The sequence below is a fragment of the Gavia stellata genome, chromosome 27 (genome assembly GCF_030936135.1).
Source record: "Gavia stellata isolate bGavSte3 chromosome 27, bGavSte3.hap2, whole genome shotgun sequence".
Taxonomy (NCBI): Eukaryota; Metazoa; Chordata; class Aves; order Gaviiformes; family Gaviidae; genus Gavia; species Gavia stellata.
Window position 1 is genome coordinate 4,636,671 of NC_082620.1, and position 20,852 is coordinate 4,657,522.

At 43.5% G+C, this 20,852-nt stretch overlaps 1 protein-coding gene across 1 annotated transcript in view; it reads left to right on the forward strand.

The window, feature by feature from the left end:
• The first annotated feature begins 13,049 nt into the window (after nt 1–13,049).
• CLSTN1 (calsyntenin 1) overlaps nt 13,050–20,852 on the forward strand; it is a 41,216-nt gene continuing 33,413 nt past the window's right edge. The window contains exon 1 of the mRNA XM_059829853.1: nt 13,050–13,152. Within this exon, the coding sequence (XP_059685836.1) occupies nt 13,050–13,152 (103 nt within the window). The remainder of the gene's footprint in view (nt 13,153–20,852) is intronic.

Sequence of the window (20,852 nt, forward strand, 5' to 3'; positions counted from 1 at the left end):
TGTTCTGCCACCTGGGTAGAAAGAAGAGGTCATGTGTGTTGTTTCTTTAGTCTCCTATCTTGACAGAATGCAGAGAGTTGTTTCCTGTCTGGACCTGAATAAATCTTTGTGAAGGTTGTTAGCACCATTCTTGCTTAGAGCTATTAAAAAGAGAGGGGGAGCAGTAAGGGGGAAAAGAGAGAGATTAAAGGGGAAAACCCAGGAGGTTATAAATGCATTTTCCTCTGTGCTAGAGGTTAAATAATACTTTATGCATGTGACAGAGATACTGTGATTAAGGAACTGTCAGGCAGAATGCGAGCTGGGCAGCAAAGGGAACAGAGATGCTTGAGGGAAAAGGGTATGAAGATGTTCTAATGCTGAAGTCTCTTGTGCATATCTAGTGTATGATGTGTGGCTTTGTGTGGCTTTCACTGAAAAAAAAAAAAGGCTGTTCTGCAGATATTTAGGGTTTTTTTCCCCCCTTTCATTGCTCAAGTATCTTTGTCTGCGATGTCTCACTGGTTGCTAGTGACAGTACTTTAGAAAATGATTAAAACCTCTAATCTATGCTGCTACTACAGGGTCTAGGATTAGAACTGTAGAATGCCATATGATAATCTTGTACATAAAGCATGGCTTTAACAAACAGAAAAGACTAGCTCCTGTGCATCTTGCTCAGTTTGAGGACTTCTCAGTCATTGCAGAGCCTCTGGAATTTAGCTGTCATCATATACCTCCTGTTCAAATCGGCAAAAACTGGGCACTCAGACTCATTTTTAGATCAGGTCAATAAATACTTGACCTATCCCGAGTTGTATTTTAATGTAATGTTAGACAGACACCAGTCATTCCCAGAGGCTCTTCCTAGCGCTGCACAAAGCTGCCTGTGTAAGCTGAGCTTCAGACAGGATGATATGCCTGTCTCATCTCATAAGCTTTTTACTTACAGTCAATGGGCAATGTATCATTGAAGCAGCAGTAAACATGGAGAAACGCGTGCTGTTCGAATGCAGTGCAAAGCGCTGTGCTTTAGTCATTTAACACAACATGGGATTTACAGCCCCCCCCGTGTCCTTTGCAGAAGGCAGTGTGTCATTCCACTTCTTCAGCTGGTCCACTTCTGACTGACACAGAGGAACAGTGGGTAGACCAGAAGGAGAAAAGGTAAGAGGTCTTACATCAGAGGCTCATTGTTAACAGAAAACAAGAGGAAACCTGAAATGTTTTAACGTTGGAATGGAAATTCATGTCTGCTGAATGTTTGTCTAGGTAGTAGGATGGTCCTTGAGATCAGGTTGGGTCCAGCAGAAGTTGATCCCGCTGAAGAAGTGGGCACATAACCTTTACAAAAGAACTCACTAGAAACATTTTGTCTTCCTTCACTGAGTAGAGGAAAACATGGCGTTAACAATCTAATGTTGGGATGGGGTAATTATTCTAAATCACTCAGATTCACTTACATATATTAGGTTGGTTGAGGGTGCGGGGGACATCCTTACTTGGTGCTGAGTACAAACCATGGTGATGTTGGCTCTGCTGGGTACATGAGCCTTAGCTCTGAGTATGTATTTGTTTCTTGCTTTGTTGAGACAATACAGCTCTTTGCTGGCTCCCTTTTAAGGTTAGTATGTTCATAACACCTATTCAGCCTGTACAAAAGCCACTGAATAGAAGAACTCGGCTCTTTTTCTACTGGTGGTAGGTCAGTGGCTCAGTCAGCGATAGAGACAAACCTCTTTACCTTCAGTACCTTCCCAGAACAGTATCCCACTTCTTTAACTCAACCTTCCCACCCCAGGACAGTTTGCTGTCAGCATGTAACCTCCTTCCTATTGCAGAGTAGCAATGGAAAGCAGCATCTAGCTTTAAAAACAGAGGACGGATGTGTCCTCATAGGGAGACTGTCTGCCTTGGAGCTCCCCACGGGGAGGCAATCGGCCCCTGCTGCTGGCAAGGAGCTCTCGCTCGCTCGGCAGCATTAATCAGGGCTGACTGTTCCTCTTAATCCTCTGATCCCTTCCATACGGTCGAGAACACAAGCGTTGCATTTGTGTGTTATGCTCCTCTTCACTGAAAATAGGGCCGGCTCTGTGGCTTGCAGCAGGCAGCGATTAGATGGGTGGGTGGTCAAAACATGATTAGCAAATCTGCAATTAGAGTGAAGGCCAGGAGGGCAGTGGCTTACTGCAAGGAAGGGTCACAACTGGTATCTGTCAGAATAGAAATAAATATGTGAGATGACAAAGGATTTAGCTGCACTCTTGTCTGATGAGACTGTAACTTAAACAGCTGAGGCACTGCTAGGAAGAAGCTAGGAGCACTGGAATTTTAGAGAAAGGACAAAAGAAAAAAAAACCCAAACCAAAAAAGTAAAAGGGGGCTTTCCTCCTGGACCAGGTAATTTTGAAAGGGACTTTTTAAAGCACCAGAGATAGTTTATGTAGCTAAAACACAGCCTCAGAAATTGGGACATCTGCATCCATTGTCCCAGACGCTTTTTGTGACTGATATACAGGAACTCCATCATTTTCTGCAGCAGCTAGACAGTAAGGGTATTGACCGTGCCTTGCAGAGGTTTTGCGAAACTTTTAATACATCAGTGTGTGAAGTGCTTTGAGACTATGTGGAAAATGTCTAGCAAAGCTGCAGACTGTGATTGCCAGATGTGATGAATTTGAGCAGGCCGGGAGTGGAGAGGAGTTCGTGTCGGGTACTACAAGTAGAGAAAGAACAACGGTTTGCTTGAAGCCAATTGCAAGACAGACAATGGCATGTTTTTAGTTCATTTTTGTTGTCTTTAAAAAACCTATGTGATGTGGGAAATAAGGCAACTAGAACTTTGTCTTGGAAGAACTGTTTAGTAAGATTGTTCCCAATTTTCCACGTCTAAATAATAGCATTCACATCAGCTTCAGAGACAGCAAGATTGGGCCCATTTACAACACGGTGCAGTTCACTGTTTGCTCAGGAGTAGGAGGCGCTTGCATGTAATGATATGCAATCTAGTATTGCATGATGAAAATCCAAATTACACCTTCAAGATCCAGGGAAACCTGGAAATCAATTCACTGATACCAGCTAATTTAAGTGGGGTCTGTGCAAACAGAAGGACTTGTTCTAAGGACTCGAGCTGCAGCGTCGGCACCTATTGTGCAGTCCCACTGAGCATCCATTCAGCATGCTGCATGATGAAGGGGAAGACGTGGGTAGTTTGACTTGGGAGCTTTATGCACACCTGTGAAGAAAATTGTGGACGGCTGTTTTTAAAGTCCCATCACAACCAATAGGACTTTAGTAGTTAAAGCATATACAAGCCAGGTGACCTATGAATTAACCTTAGTAGTCTGATATTTGTATGTTAACAGAAGAATAAACAACAGACTTAAGCTTGTGAGAATTCAAAGCTGTTTCCGGTGGGTTGGGAATTTTGAACCTAGGTTCTCATGCCATTAAATCAGTCCCTCTGCCTGAAACTCTGACCCAGCAAGCCAGCCTCAGATAGCCATAATGTGATGCTTTTTACAGGCCTACTGCATGACATGCATTGTACAGCAGGATCTTGGTATAAATCTAGTAAATAGAATTGCATGGGCAATAAAAAGCCTTTACTCTAAAAGCTTTCTGTATAGACAGTTAATGAACATAGTGACCTTTATTTATTTGGCTTTTTTAAGGCCATTATTAAAAGATATAGGTGGGCAAATGTTTAAAAATGCCCTGTTTTTAAAAGGCTGAGCTCTGGAGAAAATCTGTGCAATGTGGGGTGAAGAAGAAAAATGCATTCTGACCCTCTGTCTTTCGAGCCATCTGGTTTTTGAGTCTTTTGGTTGCTGCAGGATAGTTTTATTTCATTTACCTATGAACAGCCTACAATTAACCCTAACAGGCTCCTTTCCAATGTCTTTCATAAACTAGTTTCCACGCTGACCTTTCTTCCAGCGTCCCTCATGAGAATGTCAACAGAATGAGTTTTGACAATGGGAAGAGCAGTGCTGATTGTCTGTCCTGTTGCGGTGTTGTGCCTGCTTGTCTTTGTCATTAGATGTGGTATGCTATGCTAACAGCACTCAAAAGACAAGAGGAGGTGCAAGTTTTTTCTTTTCTCGTGTGAGTATGGTAGCGTAGTAGTATAACTTCAGCTTCCTGCCCTCGTTACAGGGACTGGAAAGGAGTAGTACTGAAGAAAGAATCAAATACTGAATAATCTGTTTTTCTGGCATTCCACAGTTCCCAGTTCTCCATGCCCTACGTAGGTTCTAAAGCTACTTCAAGCACAAGTCTGAAGACTGAACATTTAATGCAGATGAGTGATTGCTCTAAGAAGTGTTGCCCATTTTCAGGAAAAAAATATGCGCTTAGGCAGGAAAGACAGGCAGCTTTGCAGTCTGTATCTTTGTAATTTTTTTAACACAGTTTAATAATGAGGCCATGAATACCAGGAAAACAGTTAAACATGATAGCTTTCTTCTAGGCTGTAGTGTTAAGAGTTTACAATCTTTACTCAAAATGCATTCTCAAGAAAATACAAATAAATCTGGACATGGACTAAAAGTCAATGACAGTCAAGTAGGGATCATGACAGCATGTTTGTGGTCTTGTGTGGTATTCTTGGTTCTGAATATTTCTTACTGCATAGTGTACTTAAAATAGTATCAGACTTCGTGCTTCTCAAGATTTGTTTGGAAATTGGGACTGGCTGTTCATGATACATATATAGTCATTTAATAGCAGGGAATTTATAAATGCGGTCTTTTTAATGAAAATAGTAATACTCTGAATTTCTAGAGAGGCTTTCACCCTAGGATCTTAAAGTACTTTACAAACAGTTAATGGAGTCTTGCTACCTCTTTGTGGAACAGGCAAGTTGCATTAAATTGAGAGGATAAGCGAGGCATAGAGAGATTAAGGGACTTGTCTGTGGGTAGAATGTCAGTGGTGTCATCACGAAGAGAACTAGCAGCCCCGTCCTGTCTCAAAATCTTACCTTTGCAAATACTTGGGACAAGAGCTCTGTGCTCCCTGAGTAGGGTCAGTACAACTGGGTTCTAAGATCAGTTTTGGGGGGTTGTTGTGGTTTTTGGTCTGTATAGGAAATAATAAAACTGTCTTCAGAGAGCCCTTAAATGATTTTGGTCTACTAGTCAACCATTCAGAATAAAAAATATTCCAGATGGTGTTTTGAGGAAAGGCAGAGCAAGCATTTTCAGCACGAATATTTGCCTGCTGAGGTTTTATTTCTCTTCTTCCCTAAGGGACTTGAAGGCAGTGCAGTACAATGGGGGGGGCGAATCCCCAGTAATGGAGGCAGGCACAGTTAAAGGCAATTTGCCATCATAAACAAGCCTCATGCTTCCTTACTGGTAAAACTTGTATCGGATAGCGGCAAGTAACAAATGTCCATCGCTGGCTCTGGGAAGGAGCGAGTGACATGCATTCTGCCGGGTGACCCCCTGCTTCCTGCGCACACAACTGAACTGCAGCCGGACCCACTGGAGATCTGGACGGCAGGGATTTGGGGGACAGAGTGCTGAACAACCTTCTACTAAGCTTCCTACCCTGTTGCAGGAAGACAGAATATTTTGCTCCTTCTCTTCCTCCTTTCCCAAACAACCACTTACAGAAGGAAACGGTTGGATATCTTCCTTTCCGCAGTGGGGCTTTTTTTAGACATAGCAGCATATGAGACCTAGTGGAGATTGAAATATGCTTTTAGAGAAAACAGAGTCATAGAATCACTATGGTTGGAAAAGACCTGTAAGATCATCAAGTCCAACCATCAATCCAACACCACCATGCCCACTAAACCATGTCCCACAATGCCATGTCCACGCCTTCCTTGAACGACAGAGAAACAGTAACTTCTTTTCAGAGGAACAATAATTTGTCCTGGAGGAAAAAAACCCAAATCTTTCAGGTGTCTGTGGAGTACATCTACACCTACTAAATTTAGTCAACTCTACCCACCTTACTGTCTTATAGTAAGAGTGCTTGTTTTGTTTTGTTCCTTAGTAGTTCCTTGGAATATCTGGTAAGTGTTCATTTGTGGATGATCTGTGCAATTGTAAACCATCTTGGTTGACCCGTTTTAACTTTTTTTGCTAAGTGTCATTGAGTTTCATGGATGTCAGTGGGAGATTAAAGATTTTGGTAACAGGGAGCGTTTGAACAGCAGTGATGACATTGCTGGAAGAGCTTTGTGTGGCAGTGCTGCTATAATCCTTATGGCCCTGCTGCTTCAGCCAGTGATTATAATGCTGGATACACAACTGGAGGCTTGTAATTTGGTTTCCTTTTAGAGTCTCTGAGAGAGGCTGCAGCCCAACAGCAGAGCATCTGCTTTTTATTTTGCTGAAGAACACTGCTGGAACTTCTCTGTGTAAGCTCACTTAAAAACCCATTGCTTGTTTTTATTAATGTGTAATAATTTGGCTCCTTTTACCTACAGAAAATTACTTATCTGAATAAAATGCAAGAATGTTGTCTAACGAAAGGGGAAAATAAAGAGTATAATTGTGTTAATTGTCAAAATATCAGACATATAATTAATATGCCACAGGAACAAAGGCCAAATGTACTAATAGCACATAATTGGACTTAAACTACACCCTTGGTAGAAGTCTCTGCAGTGGAACTGTTGTGTTTGTGCTCCTTTTCAAATTAGCAATAAAGAATAAATTAACATCCATTTTCTTGCCCGTACAAAGACTGAATCATATTGTGGGGCAGGGTAATGAATTCAGAGAATGCCTTTACATTCCCATATGGCTCTTAGGGAGGGGAATACTGATGCACATGGCTCTTCTCTTCTTCCTTGCAGGAAGGCAGGCAGAGAGAAGAGGAAAACCTCGTTGTAGGACCAGATGTTCACTGAATACCATGATCCTAAAGAATACGAAAAAATCTGTAAGCTGAGTAATTTAAACATTGTCACCAGTACCTGGTGCAACTATTTGCGTTGGTTTATCCATCCATCCTTTTAGACACGGTATGTTACTGTATTATGTTGTCAGATAAGGAAATAGGTAGGGTAGGGGCTAGTCACTGACCCAAAGAGATATCTGTGATAGAACTGGAAAGAAAACCTGTAATTCTTCGCTCTTTTTTTTTTTTTTTCCTTCTCCCCACCCCCCCCAGCAGAAACCACTAGTCCAGTTTTCTATATGCATTAGGGAGTTAAAGCAGTTGTTAATGTGGGCATGGCCCACTGTGCTGCTCTTCAGAACAGGTTAGTACAGTACATGAAGAAACAACGTGGAACCACCGGAGTCCTGGTTTTGTGTGGACACGCATTGTTCATTGCTCATCCAGAGCACCTGACTGTAATTCTTATTTTATTGAGTTAGGGGACAATTAGTAAAATAACTTATTCCTGATGCTGTTTCACTTTCTCTGTTCTCTCCCTCTTTGTCTTTGGTAGTGTCTTGCTAAGCTTTACAAATAATTTATTTAATGCTCTTCAGAGGCCACAGTGGTTTCAGGACTTAGGAGACCTCAGTAGCCCTTCAAGTAAGGAAATGTATTTTCAAGAAACAGGTTCAGTTTCATTCAGATGCCACTTTTATTTATGTAACAGAGCTTAAAATAGCCATTGTGGTATCAGATGCAAAGACTTATGTTAATAAAGCCTTAATTTTATTGAGGTCCTTAAGTCAGGTATTGCTTTTTAGCTAAGCGCTTGAAAGCCAGTCTGTTCGAGGTGTTTCAAGGCATTACAGCATTTCTTAATTCAAGGTATTTCAAGGTATTGCAGTACCTCTGAAGTTTACCTACCCTCTTTGTGCCCTGCTTTCCTAAATATGCAAATGAAAAGCTTAGAAATTCTGTCTTACTCGATTGTAATTCACCTGTCATCACAATATCTAGACACCTGCCTTTCTGCTTCACAGAAGTATTGTGAGAGTGCATTAATTAACGCTTGTAAAGTGCTTGGAGATCCTAGAATGGAAGGTGCTAATGAGTTATAAAATATTATAATGATGTTGCAAAATATTCAGTCTCTCTGTCTTTGTAAGGAAAGACTTGCGTCTTTCCTTCATTGCTTTCATGTTTCTAGATGCATATTTTGCAAGAGAAGGTAAGTCTAAACAGGAAAAAAAGGATTAAACAAGGTAGAAGGATTGCTAATGCTGCTAGTTTTCTTGTGAGGAAGCTAGCTGGTTTTATGTACTTCTTTGCTTATTGAATTTTCTTTCTGTCTCTCTGATGAACCCATACTTCAATGGCTTGTTGAGAATTCTCTGAACATTCAGAAATGTCAGGGGAGAAGATTTTCTTCTTCAGATTGCCAAGGCCTTCATTTGCATCCCCTAAATCAATTCTCACATATGATCAAAGCAGTTCTGGAAATTTTCAAGTGTGTGGAAAACCAGTACTCTAATTCTTTCTCCTCTAATATATACAGTCAGGTTCCACAGCATTAAAAAAAATTTAAAAGATCTTCATCCACCAAATCTAAAACCACGTTAATTTTATGCCTCTTCATGTTCTGAGGATTGCAACTGTGTATATTAGGGACAGCAAGGCTAGAAAAGACGTAAAAGGTCATCTGTGTGTGTTTTCTCTTCAAGCTGGTAGGGGCATTGCTCTAGCATTTTGTTGTGGAGTTTTCTTTTGTGAATGACCCAAAAGATGCCACTTCTGCCTGTTGCCTTACAAGAGTACTCCGTGGTTTTATACATCTCATTATGAAGAATTAATTTTTTATATTCATCTTGAATTATCTTCTTCTTAGTGTCATTATTGTTCATTCTTCCTGCTTGGCCTAGACTGATAAAGCCATATCAGAACCAAAAAAATACTGGAATTCAAATTCCCAAAATACTTTGGGGTTCTCATCTTGCTTTCTCTAGTGGGAACGGGAGGAGATAGAGCGGAGCTGTAATACAGCTTCTCAGAAACTGGTTTGTTGTTGCCTTCATCTAATATTTTGCTTGACTGTGCATGCGACGCTCTCCTGAGCTTAATTACTGCGTAGTCTCTATGGCAATTGGTCCCCTTTCAGAAGTGGTTTCAGGGCAGCTGTGATAAACCGAATGCTCAGTAGAGGAGATAAAGCTAGGTTCTGAGTTCTAACTTCCCATGAAAAGCAATCATAATCTGGAAACAAACTAGTATGCAGACATCAATTGTACAGAGATGAAAATAGCCCACACCCAGTTCTAGCCTCTTTCAATAAAGACCGGACCATTTTCTCAGCCCAGGTCTAGACTATTTGAAGTCTGGACCCTTTCCCCATACCTCCCCTTTTGAACAAGGGTCCAAGTCTAGTGTCTAGAAGTAACAGTGTATTCCCCATGTATTCAAAATCTGTTGTGATCCTGAGCTCTAACAATCGGATCCAGATCTGCTGTTGACTTAACTGAGCATGTCTGGCTTCTCTCTGTATTTATGGTAGGCACTGGCTTCCTTTAAGTAGCAAGTAAAGGCATTCATTTTTACCTATCACCTTATCTTTTCACTTCTGGCTGCTCAGCTCCACTCTGACAAGTGCAATAAATGTGTCCTCCTGGGTCCTTGCAAGCTGGGCATTAGTCACACCGTGCATTTCAAGGACATCAGTCCGATAGTTTTTCAGCTGTAATGGAAAACATGTTCTGCCAGCAGCCATTTGTTCCAGTTTTGTTGCTTACTAATAAAATAAAAATCAATGGGTTTTGTGGAGCTTGAGAAGCAGGTCAGAGAGTAGGAGGGAGATAGGTGGTAAAAATGAAGGTGCTGAAGTTAGTTCTCTGAAATAATGGCATGTGGCATTTCAGCTAAAGTGAGAATCGCTGTCAACTTGTGAAATGCAGTTACCTCTGGCGAACAGTATAGCTATTGTTTAACAGCAAATAGGACTGGTACGAGGCCGGTCTCACACTGGGCAGTTTGAATCAAATTTCATTTTGTGAAACAAAAGGTATCTGAGAGGATGTTGTATTTGCCGTACTTCTAGAGTAAGTGCCAATGGAACGTCAGTGGTGATATGGATCAGAGTTTTCATTTTGCTGTCTCCACCGCAGGTGGAGTACCCACATTATCTGTCTCCTCAACCACTAAAGTGCCAGTTCAAACCACTTAGTCATCTAACTAAACAAAATCATCTAACTGATCTTAAAATACAGACTAAAGAATTATTGGCTTTACTGAATCAGTGCCTTAGTCACAACTGACTCGGAGGAGTTTTGCTTAGAGAGTGAAATGCAATCAATGCCTTCTCCTTCCTTGGAAATTTCCCACTTTCATCATGGCTGATTCAGCCGATTAATTAATCGGAGCTGGTAGTGCCATTGTGCGGTAAATAAGGTTTACCTGGACATAGCATTTCTTCTCTTAAAAATGCCTCTCCTTCCTAATTCTGCAGAATGAGACTCTTCTTAAATGAGTCCTGTTGGTAGCACCGAAGTCCCCTTCTTACTGTGGTCGATGGTAGTGTGCTTCCCCCCGCTATAATGTGTGATACAGCCCAAGTGGGCTGCAGAGCAAATTTTGCTCTTTCAACTGTCTTTTCTGCCACACCTAATGAACCTAGTTGTTCTCCAGTTTAAAGGTAATAATTTATTTTGCAGAAAATGTTCTGGAGTATGTCTGTCTATTTGCATGCCAGCTGGCCACTGACTGCCAAGCCCTCTTCAGATACTTTTATATTGACATTCAAGCTCTGTACGTAGTTACTTTCCTAATCAAAATCCAGTATTTGGGCAAATAGATTCGTGTTATAGCATGTATTCATCAGTGGGCAATCATCTTTTTACTGATGATATCTTGTCTTGCAAATCTTTACGAATGGGGTGGTTCTTACTCATGCATTAAGTTAGTAAGACTAGTTTGAGAGTCATACTGAACTGGGCAGTCCTTCTACTCTCCATACAAAAGAAAAATACATAATGTAGCATACTGTCAGCTGAAGCTGCGTTGGCAGAATGTAAAGACTCATCTATCTGGCAACAGATGGGCTACAGGCTTCTTCTGACATGATCTGCCATCCAGCATATGTTAGACAGGCTCAGAAATCAAGGGGTTTTAGACTGAAGCTTCAGCTTTATTTAAAAAAAGAAAGATGTCTTAGCTCTTGATAGAGCAGGTGGCCTACAGCACACAGTCAATGAAATAAATGAGGACTAACTTGGTCTCTTGGTTAAGGGGTAGCTCGATAGCACAGGATAGTAATTGGGGTATTGTTCATTGTATTGGACCACAGCGTATTTCTCTTCAAATTCTTTTTCTGCTCTGCACACACTCATATTAGCAAATAACCTTAAGATACAGCAGGTAAAGATGGTTGGTTTTGAGGATGGAAGAAGCCGTTGGGTGGGCAGAACAGCTTGCCTTTGGATATCCAAATGCACTGGCTTGATGCAGACCAGATTCTGTCAACTTGTCAACCTTAGTGATGGATCAAGGGCAGTGAATAAGTTGGTTTCTCGCCTTTGGTTGGCTGGTCCCCCCGTCTCGAGTTTGGGGTAAACGGGGAGTCAGCAGGGAAGGTAACAGTGTTGGGCTTGCCTTGGGAGGGAGGGGGAGGTTTTTCCAGAGCCAGAAATTTAAATTGCATGGTATTCTAAAATAAAGAAATACCACATCTCTAGGATCTCGAACATTCTGGACTTTATTTTTATTTCACTGTGGGAGTGAAATGGCTAATAGGTACAAAGCATGAGTAGTCATATCTAATTATAAAATAAGTTGGTTGCATTTTAGTTGTCAAAACTCTGATCACGGTAAGGTATTTTTTCTTCTGTTGAAGCATTTTCTAATTGAGATTTTTGACCAAAGAGCAAATAACTTTTCTATTGCAGGACAGGTTCTGTGCAACTTAGTTATTCCTGTGAAACTTCTTGATTTGGATAGTACTTGTGAATTTTTCCAAACAGAACTAATAGACTTTTGCCTTGATAAAAGTTAGTAAAACTACGCTGAAAAAGGTTTCTCACTATGCAGCGTATTTGTCTAAACAGTGAGTGCTGCTCTTCCTCCATCTGGGCAGGGTTAATGCTATGTCACAGGACAGTCCTTCTCTGCAGCATGTGCACCTGGGGCTGAGCACCCAGGAACCCCCCGAGGTCTGAAAGCATCAACCCCGAGCGGCATGACCCTGCTCTCCACAGAGACCGCGGTTTCAGAGCTACGACAACGTTGCAAAGAAGCACGTATTTGTTGGATGGCGCTTGTTGGAGGCAGGTTGTTGGCAGTTTGTTCCTTCCTGGGGTGGTTCGCAACCCAGCAGGATTTGTGCATCCTACTCCCAGGGCCGGCCTGGCTGTGCGTGCCCTTGCTGCCTTCGGAACCACTGTTGCGTTAGGCGAAAACCAGTGGTTTTGCCTTTTTGGTGCAAAGATCTGTGAATGTTAAGGTGAAAACATTTAAATATCTTTATATAGGTTTTAATTCGCTCTAAAACGTTGGGGGTTTAATCAGCATTTGCTTAAATCAGCTGCGTGCATCTTCAGTGGTCCATCAGCTAAGCCCTGATTCCCAACTGACCGCAGCTGCAGCGGCCCAGGTACGTTCAGCTCGTGCCAAGACAACCACCAACCCCCCAAACCCCCCCACACCCCCCCCCCAACCACCCCTCCGTTCCCCTCCGCGGGGGAGCGGAGCCCCCGCACCCGCTGTGCTAGCGGCGGGGTGCCGCAGTGCCCAGCAGCCCCCGCCCGGCGCAGCCCCCCGGGGCGGAGCGGGGGCGGGTTTGTCGCCGCGGGGCTGCCCCGGGGCGTTTCTTTCCGCCGTGCTCTGCTCTGCCCCGCCCCGCCGCGCAGATGGGCTCTCCCGCATCCCCCGCGCCGTTGGTTCGCTCCCTCCTCCGCCTGGTAACCGGCGCGGGGGGACCGGCCGCGATCTCGCCGCCGCCATTTTAGGTGCCGCTGGGGGGGCGCCGCGCTGCCGGGCGGGGGAGGGAGGGGAGGAGGGGAGAACAGGCGAGCGGAGCGGGGCAGCGCAGCGCTTCTCCTCCCTCCTCCTCCTCCTCCTCCTTCTCGGGGCCGAGCCGAGCCCTCCGCCCGGCGCAGAGCGGAGCCCGGACCAGCGGGGGCGCCACAGCCGCCCCGCCAGCCGGGGCTGCGCGCTGCCCTGCACCGCTCCGCGCTGCCATGCCGCCGCCGCGCCGACCGGGCATGCCGCGCTCGCTGCCGGCCCCCGCCTCCTGCCTGCTGCTCGCCGCGCTGCTCTGCGGAGGAGCAGGGGCCGCTCGAGGTAAACAGAGCCGGGGCGGGCGGGGGAGGCTGCCCGGCACCGCGGGGAAAGGGGGGGCGGCGGGTCCGGCCCCCCCCCGCCTCCGCCCGGCTTGCGCGCCCGCTCCCCGGGCGCCCTGTGGGGCTGTGCCCCGGGCGGCCGGAGCGGCTGGGCCGGGGGGACGGTGTCCTTGGCTCCCTTCGTCCTTCGGAGGGGGGATGGAGCGCGGAGGAGGGCATCTCGGTGGTGCAGTTGGGGAGGAGGGCACCGGCCGCGCCTCCCCGGGGCTCGCTGGGGGCCGGGGTGACCCCGCCGCTGCTGTTGCACCTGCGGCGCGGCGGGGAGGGAAGGGGCGGGAGGGCGGAGGCGGCGGCTCATCCTCCGCGCTCACCTGCGCCGGGCTGCTCCCTCCCCCCGAGACCTTCCTACCCCGAAGGTCAGTCCCCGCGCCGGCGGGCCTTGGCTGTGCGGCCGCGGGGGCCCGGCCCGGCCCAGCGGCGGCCCGCCCGTTACATAACCGCTCCCGCAGGCGCCGGGCCGGGCCGCGGTGCCTGAGGCGGGCGGAGGTCGTCACTTGTTGCGGGGCGGGGGAGGAGGTGATGCTGGGGAGATGCAGCGGGACCCGCCGCCTGCCCTGTCCGGAGCGGCCTGCCCCGTCCGCAGCGGCCTGTCCGCGGGAAACGCCGCTCTCCTCAGGGCTCGGCGAGGCGCCTGCGGGCGCCGGGTAGAGCCGTGGCGGGGTTTGGGCTCCGGGGAGAGCCTCGATGGCCGGCGGGATGGGCAGGGGACATGGAGCCCCTCGGGGAGCCCCTGGGGAGCCTGGCCGTCAGGCTTACGTAAGGGATACTCCTTTGGTTGTCAGCGGGGAGAGACAGCTTTGTAAACCTTAAGCGAGACGGCGTTTCTAAACGTTGGCCTTGTGGCTATTGATTGATCTTGAGGAGTAAAAGTATGCGCATTGCAGGTCTCCTGAGCAGATTTCAGTAAGAGGCTTGCAAACGCTTCCTTACCTGAAGGTTACCCCGCGAATTGAGAGTGCCACTTCTGCAGGGTTTAGCTGATCATATGATGAGATTTGAGATCTTGCATTTAATTTGAATGTAGATTAGAAGCGTGGCTTTAAAATGGCTTGCGAATACATTGAAGGGAAGTCCTTGATCTTAAACAAAACCAACTCATTAAGGGCACATCTTGCTGCCATTTCCCTACATAGGATCAAGAAGCTGCTGCTGTAGTAAAGAAGTCTGCCAACTATTTAGATAGTAGCCATAATTTACCTGCACAAGATCTCTTATGTACAACCTATTCACTAGTGTTCTTGGAACCATTAAATTTAATGCTTACCACACCAATACAGAAGCACAATTTCATTGCGTTGCTAGACTTTTCCATCATTTGAAATTACGAATAAAAATGCAGATCAAAACCCCTTTTCCAAGAAAGCTAATACGTACCTGGAAACGAATGACAAATTGAGATAGCATTACATGGGACAGCTCTGCTCGTCAGCTCTTGGGCAGTTTGTTGGAGGCTGTACGTGTTTTCAGTCTGATCTACAGAGCTGCTGGACTGCGGGTCCTGATCTGTTAAACTTCATCACGCGTAACTGAGTTACAGTAGGAGGTCTGGTTTGGCTTAGCATGTGCAGTTGCCTTAGTCCTGACAGCATTTTGGCTACTCTAGGTAGGCCTCTTCATAACGTTACACGAAGATGCATTTAACGACAGGTAAGCTCTGGAGAACACCTGGAAAGCTGCTAGGGCAACTCGCTTTCATTTCCCTGTTTTTAGGAGAAACTTTTGTTTGGAAGCATTTATGGTAAACTTTCAGTTTTGTGCTGTATTGCCACTTCCATTTTTTTTCCAAGTACCGCTTCGTTTTCTTCATCTGGGACTTTAAAAGTCCTTGTTACCGAGGTCGCTAAGATTTGTTGTAAGTGGTGAAAACCGAATTGTGCTTGGCTCAGTAACGTGCAGAAACGGACTGGAAAGGCTACACCAGAGTGGTGAGTTCCGCTCTCCAGTCCTGTGTATTCCTGTGGTTGGAACAGGGGAGTGAGAAGTGGTTTCTTTTGTGACGAGGGAAAGAAACTGAAATAGTTTTTGGGGTTGTGATCTTAGGCAGAAGTTAGGTGTGAGCCAGCTGACCTACCATCTTCCCTGTAGCTCTTTCAAGGGGTGCAGAGAGTGGTTTCAGGTTCTAAAGAGGCGTATTCCGGTCCAGCTGATGCAAAACTCTTTATTTAACTGAATTTATCTTGTAATCGGTCAAGTTGACCCAAATATTTCTAAGCTTGTTGGACTAATGTTGCAGTGGAAAAGCAGTAGTTAGCAGTGCATTCAAATGGTGTTTGTCAAAGTGAAGCAATTGGGTATTTATCAGCAGAGCTGAACGGGGGGTGGAATGGAGTGACTTTTCCGACGAGAAGGCAGCACATCTAATGGCTGCTTCTGCCATAGTTACTGACCAGGTAGAGTGATATACCTCTGTGGCCTTGGGTCCCTTCCAACTTATTGTCATTTAGGAAGGGTATTGATCAAAATAATGCTATCTTGGGGAAGCTTTGCTTATCTGTGATAATTTCAGGAAGTTATCTGGTGCTTTGAATGTCTTAAATGCAAACCACAAACCACTTTCTCACTACCACGGTCTTACTGCAGATGTTTCTTTGATACTGTGACAGCCTTTATAGTTTGGGGCTAGTGGTTAGGTTTCTATCTCCTTTTTAGAGGCAAGGAAATTTAAGACTACCCTAAAGGATTATGAAGAGACAATTTGGCTATTTATGGGGGCTGTTGGTTTTTTTCCTCTAAGGATTTATGAAAGTAAGAGACTACCGAGAAGAGACAGAATTAACCAGTGCTAGACCTTTCTATGATGCATAATGCCTGGGAAAGCATAATATACAGCCATCTGTTCAGATGCAAACAGTTTTCATCTCTTTTTCTATATATATTATATAAAATAATATGCTGCTGTGGAAATTGAAATGGAGGAGAGACGGTCTGGGCAAGCATAGCTTACTTTGTGTTTGGAACACTATCGTGCCAGCTGCCTTCTCCCATATTATTATTAGACTGCAGTTTGTGCTGTCTGTTCAAAGTTACCAGGACAATTTATCAATAGGAACTTTTCTGGACTTCTAAATGGATCTTTGGTTTGAGGTCTTAATGTTTCTGCAGACTTGAAATCGCCAGTTTCAGATTATTGCAGAGAGTTGGGTTTTTTTTAAGCAGAGGGACAGAAGCTGGGCTCGCGGACTTCTGTTTCTCATGGAAGTTAGAAGGCTTGAAGTTAAACCTAGATCAGGCCACAGGACAGCATAATGTGAACACCTCACCTCAAACAGATTAAATTAGAATTCTGGTATTCTGGGTAAAGCGGCATTTTCTGCCATGAAAATCTATGTATCTGGTAGCTTAGTGACTCGTGGCTATGAAACTATTCTGCAGCGGAGACTGTAGGCATTGACGTTTTCTGAACAAAAGCACTTTTACAATTTTTCTGAGCCTTATCTCGCATTCTATTTAGTTGTATTCAGAGAAGTCTCTCTGAAATTTTCTTTATGATATTAAGGGGTATACATCTTGCATCATTATCATTATTGTCAAAGACAGAAGCGATACCTCAAAACGAGGGAGAGTTTAGTAAGTCGGAAGCCTTGGTCTTAAATAAATCTTGTTTTGCACTCTAATTTATTTGATTTGTACTGATTGACTTGCATTGGCTTCAGTAGGGACTAAACCTCCTTAGGAGCCTTTAGAAAGGATTATTAGAAACCTCAGTGTCTTTGAAGAACTGTCCGTCCTTTGTTTCTAGTATTAGGTCTCATCTCACTTGCTTTGTATTCAGATTGAAAACAAGTTGCTGCTATTGCTCCCAGGTGGTTTCCCTGTTTTTAAATGGAGTCAACAAGTAGAGCCAGAAGCACCGCTACACTGAGATGGTGTTTGCTGTATTTGTAAATAGATGCCCTTTCAAGGAGTGACGTTTGTAAATATGATAACAGTTAGAAACTAAGTGTTTTCCACTCTTGCACTATAATTAGCAACATTTAAAAGAACATTTATTTAATGAAAGTTTACAGTTAGAGGCTTATGTTTTCTATTTTAGTGTTCAGTTTAGTTTAAAACATTTTAAATTTCACTTCAAAAATTAAGGCTTTGTTGCCTTAATCCTATTTAGACTGTTTTGTGATGGGATATTTTCAGTTGCTGTTTTCCCTGCCAGGCTTTTATCCAAATTGAAATTTGGTCAGTATAACCTCTGTCGAAGGTCTTTGGCGCTCTGAACATGTCTTCTGCTGCAGTTGTGGGTAATAAACCTTGCAACTAGTTTCTAATCAGTCATTTGCATGTACCTTAGTTTCAGGCTTATAGCAAACTTCCATGTATCTTTGTACAAATAAAATCAGATTGAGGCAACTGGTTCGGTGTAGAACAGTAAACTCTCTGTAAGTGGTAATAAGCTAGAGATATTTTTCCTGGGTGAAATACAATTTAATAAAACCTGTTGAATTCCTACAGCTGTTAGTTAGAATATGGTGTTTGGAGAATTAGCCTTAATTGTACAGGCTCAAACTGTAGGCACCTGAAAATTTATAAACATTACCTTGTGCTCCCAACATATGACAGCTGAGCTTCCAGAGCACAAACTACAGGTGCTCCTTAGCTGTGGCAAAGAATCCAGGATGGATATTTGAAATTGCAGGATGAATTTCAACCACCTGATTTTCCTTCAACGAGGAACCGTAGAGGTTAATGTTAGTGGATGGCCATGTCCTTACCCAGTCCCTCTCCTAATGCAGATTCATCCCCATATATTTTGTTACTGCCTGCAGTTTTTGTGTCCCAGTAATGGAAATTGTAGTTTGTCTTGGAAACCCGTAGTATAGATCAGAAAAGTTCCATGCTATCAAGAAAGTCAGCATTTGAGCAAAACTTGCATTCAGTTTTATCCCACTGTTTGTACCTGCTTGTAAGATGATGATTTTTGATAAAATTCTAGGTATGAGAAGACCCAATTAAATAAACAACTAAATCTTTTCATTACCACTGATATATTTCAAGTTGCTTAAATACAAAGTTAATCCTCTACCTTTTCTAATAGAAAATAGAGGCACAGCTCTGAATTGCAGACTGGTGAGGCTAGGGCAGGAACAGAACACACATTACAATCAGGCCGTGCTACACCCTTTCTTATTAAAGGGTGGTTTGCTTTCAGGGTGGAGAAGGCATATTTTATTGTGTAGATCTTTACTATAGCTATAGAGCTGTATTTTTCTGTGGTTGTGTACTACACAAACTTGTTCTTTTTAATGATATTGTTTGAAATTTCATCAGAACAGTACCAAATTATGAATATTCAAGGTAAGACATGCTTTAGAGTTTTTATTGTCTCACTGAAAGGCATGCTTGTATTCTCTTACATCAAGAGGAAGACAAGCAAAAGATGTACAATAATCAAAATTTTTGTCAGACCTTCAGGACAGGAGTAAAGGACTGTTTACTCAGTTCACTGAGTGCAGTTCATTTGAATTGACAGAGACTATAATTCTCTTTTTGTGCAGTCTCTGGATTTTTCATGAAGTCTCAAAGGTGAATTTTAGAAATTAATATTTTATGTTTATCTACTGTCACTAGATTGAGCATCTGGCTTTCAAACTCTAATACTTGTTTTTGAGTTCGTTCGATGTGTTTTACCAGTTAATTCTTAATAATTTGTTTTGACATAAATCATCTTGCTCTAGTTCTAAAGCTATGTAGCATGGCTAAACAACACTATGTATTAGAAGTAGTTATCCAGAAGAAAAAATATTTTCAGCTATAGTCCTTTCTGGTTGAGGCGTGTCTAAATCTTCAGTTACGTAGGTGCCGGATCCCATTTAAGTCAAATGCGCTTCTGACCACTTGTAAGAAGATAATGGAAGTCCTCGGAAAGGACTTCGATAAATGCATTTAATTTTAATATGTTAGCATTCAGATACTAGAACTGAATTAATTCCGATTGTCTTAAGATTATAGCTTTTGATTAAAGTTTCCGTACTAGCCCTAAACCCCATTGCCGTGCCTACGTACTCATTCACATTAATGAATTCTTTTAAAGAGCAGGAAAAAGTTGCTGCTGGTTGATCTGATGGGTTGCGTTCTGCAGCATCAGCTGTTGCTCTGGGTGAAGCATCCTTACTTTGAGGTACATGCCTTTTCTGCAGAACAGCCAGTAGTAGTTCCAGTCTGTACTAGTAAAAGCTGCTCTGTTCGGTTTCATGAGAAACTGAGCACATTTACCTAGAGCGAGTGGGATTTTAAAAAACGATGTTCACGGCACGCGTCACATCAGGCACCAGTTCCCTCTCCTCCTGCAGCTTAGCGGCAATTACCCTTAGATAAACCAAGTTAGCCAGGTGGCTTGCGCTCACCTTGCAGATGCATGTTCAGTCATTGCTTGGCAGCAGTAAAGGCTCTAGTATGAGTTTTACAGTTCAATTTGCTGCCTGGAAAAAGAGGTATGCTTAGCTGTCTCTTACATTTTTTTGGCCATTCAAAGCTGAGTAGAAGTCAGCTTGCTGTGTTGTGCCAGGGTCGCTTCCCCCACTTGACTAGATTAAATGCTAGTTGGGATTTGCGACAGATTCCAGTTGAGGCGCTTACAAATAGTGTGAATATTGTATTTCAAGGAAACCAGTGTAGTTTATCCCAGTTAAATGGCAAGAGATTAACAGCTCAGGGCACTTTGTTAGCGTCAAGCTTGGAACAGACCGACTGGTTTGGTTTGAAATTAACAGGCTGGCTTTGAACAACCTTCTCCGTAGATTGCAGGAGTTTTGTAACAAAGAGGAAAAAAATGTGAAAGGATAGTTTTCAGTCCAACATTTAATAATATTCAAGCCAACTGAGATCAGAAGAATACTTGCTTCGATTTTGCAGTTGGTTCAAGGGAAGCAGTAATGTATTGCTCATAAGCTGTGCCTCATATTTCAAATGCTAGCTTGGTAGTTTCTTACAGTACGTGGTTATGCTAGAGTCAGTAGATCACAAACACGGATAACGGGCCTTTCCTGGATATTCAGCAGTAAGTTTGGTGTTCTAAAATCCAGTGATGTTTAGCCTTCATAAACACAAAGGGATTTAAGCTTTATGTTTTAAAATCTGGTGATGTTTTAGCCTTCCTAAACACAAAGGGGTTTCAGCTTTATGATTTTATTGTCTACAGCACAATAAAAGGACATGACTTTGCTTTTAACTGGGCCTGTTGTTTGAAGGTTCACTAGACTCTGCAGATGCTTAGCATACTCATAATTCTGTTCATATGTGGTTACAGTACTTCAAGCTTTTATAGAACTCCCTACCCTACAGTAGTGGGATTTACTGTAGGTTGCTGAATTAGGAGAAAGTTTCTCAATGCTTAAAAAAAATAAATTTGTAATCTACATTCAGAAGCATTAGAATGGAGATGGAGTTTTTTCTGGCAGAGATCTGTTCTAGTATTTTATACTAGGTCCTTGCAAAGACTAAGGTGAACGGATGAAAGGACTCTGGTATGTTCAGTGGAGGTGTAACTGTATTAGTGAAACACTTTTCTTAAGACTGGATTTGAATTGAGAGGCATATTTCAGTTGGAGACTCACACTTGAGCAGTTATCGGCGCCTTCCCTCTGAGGGAGGAATGATGTGTTAGTCCCTTTGAGTGTGACGAAGTTTGTTTGAAAACGCCAAATTTCT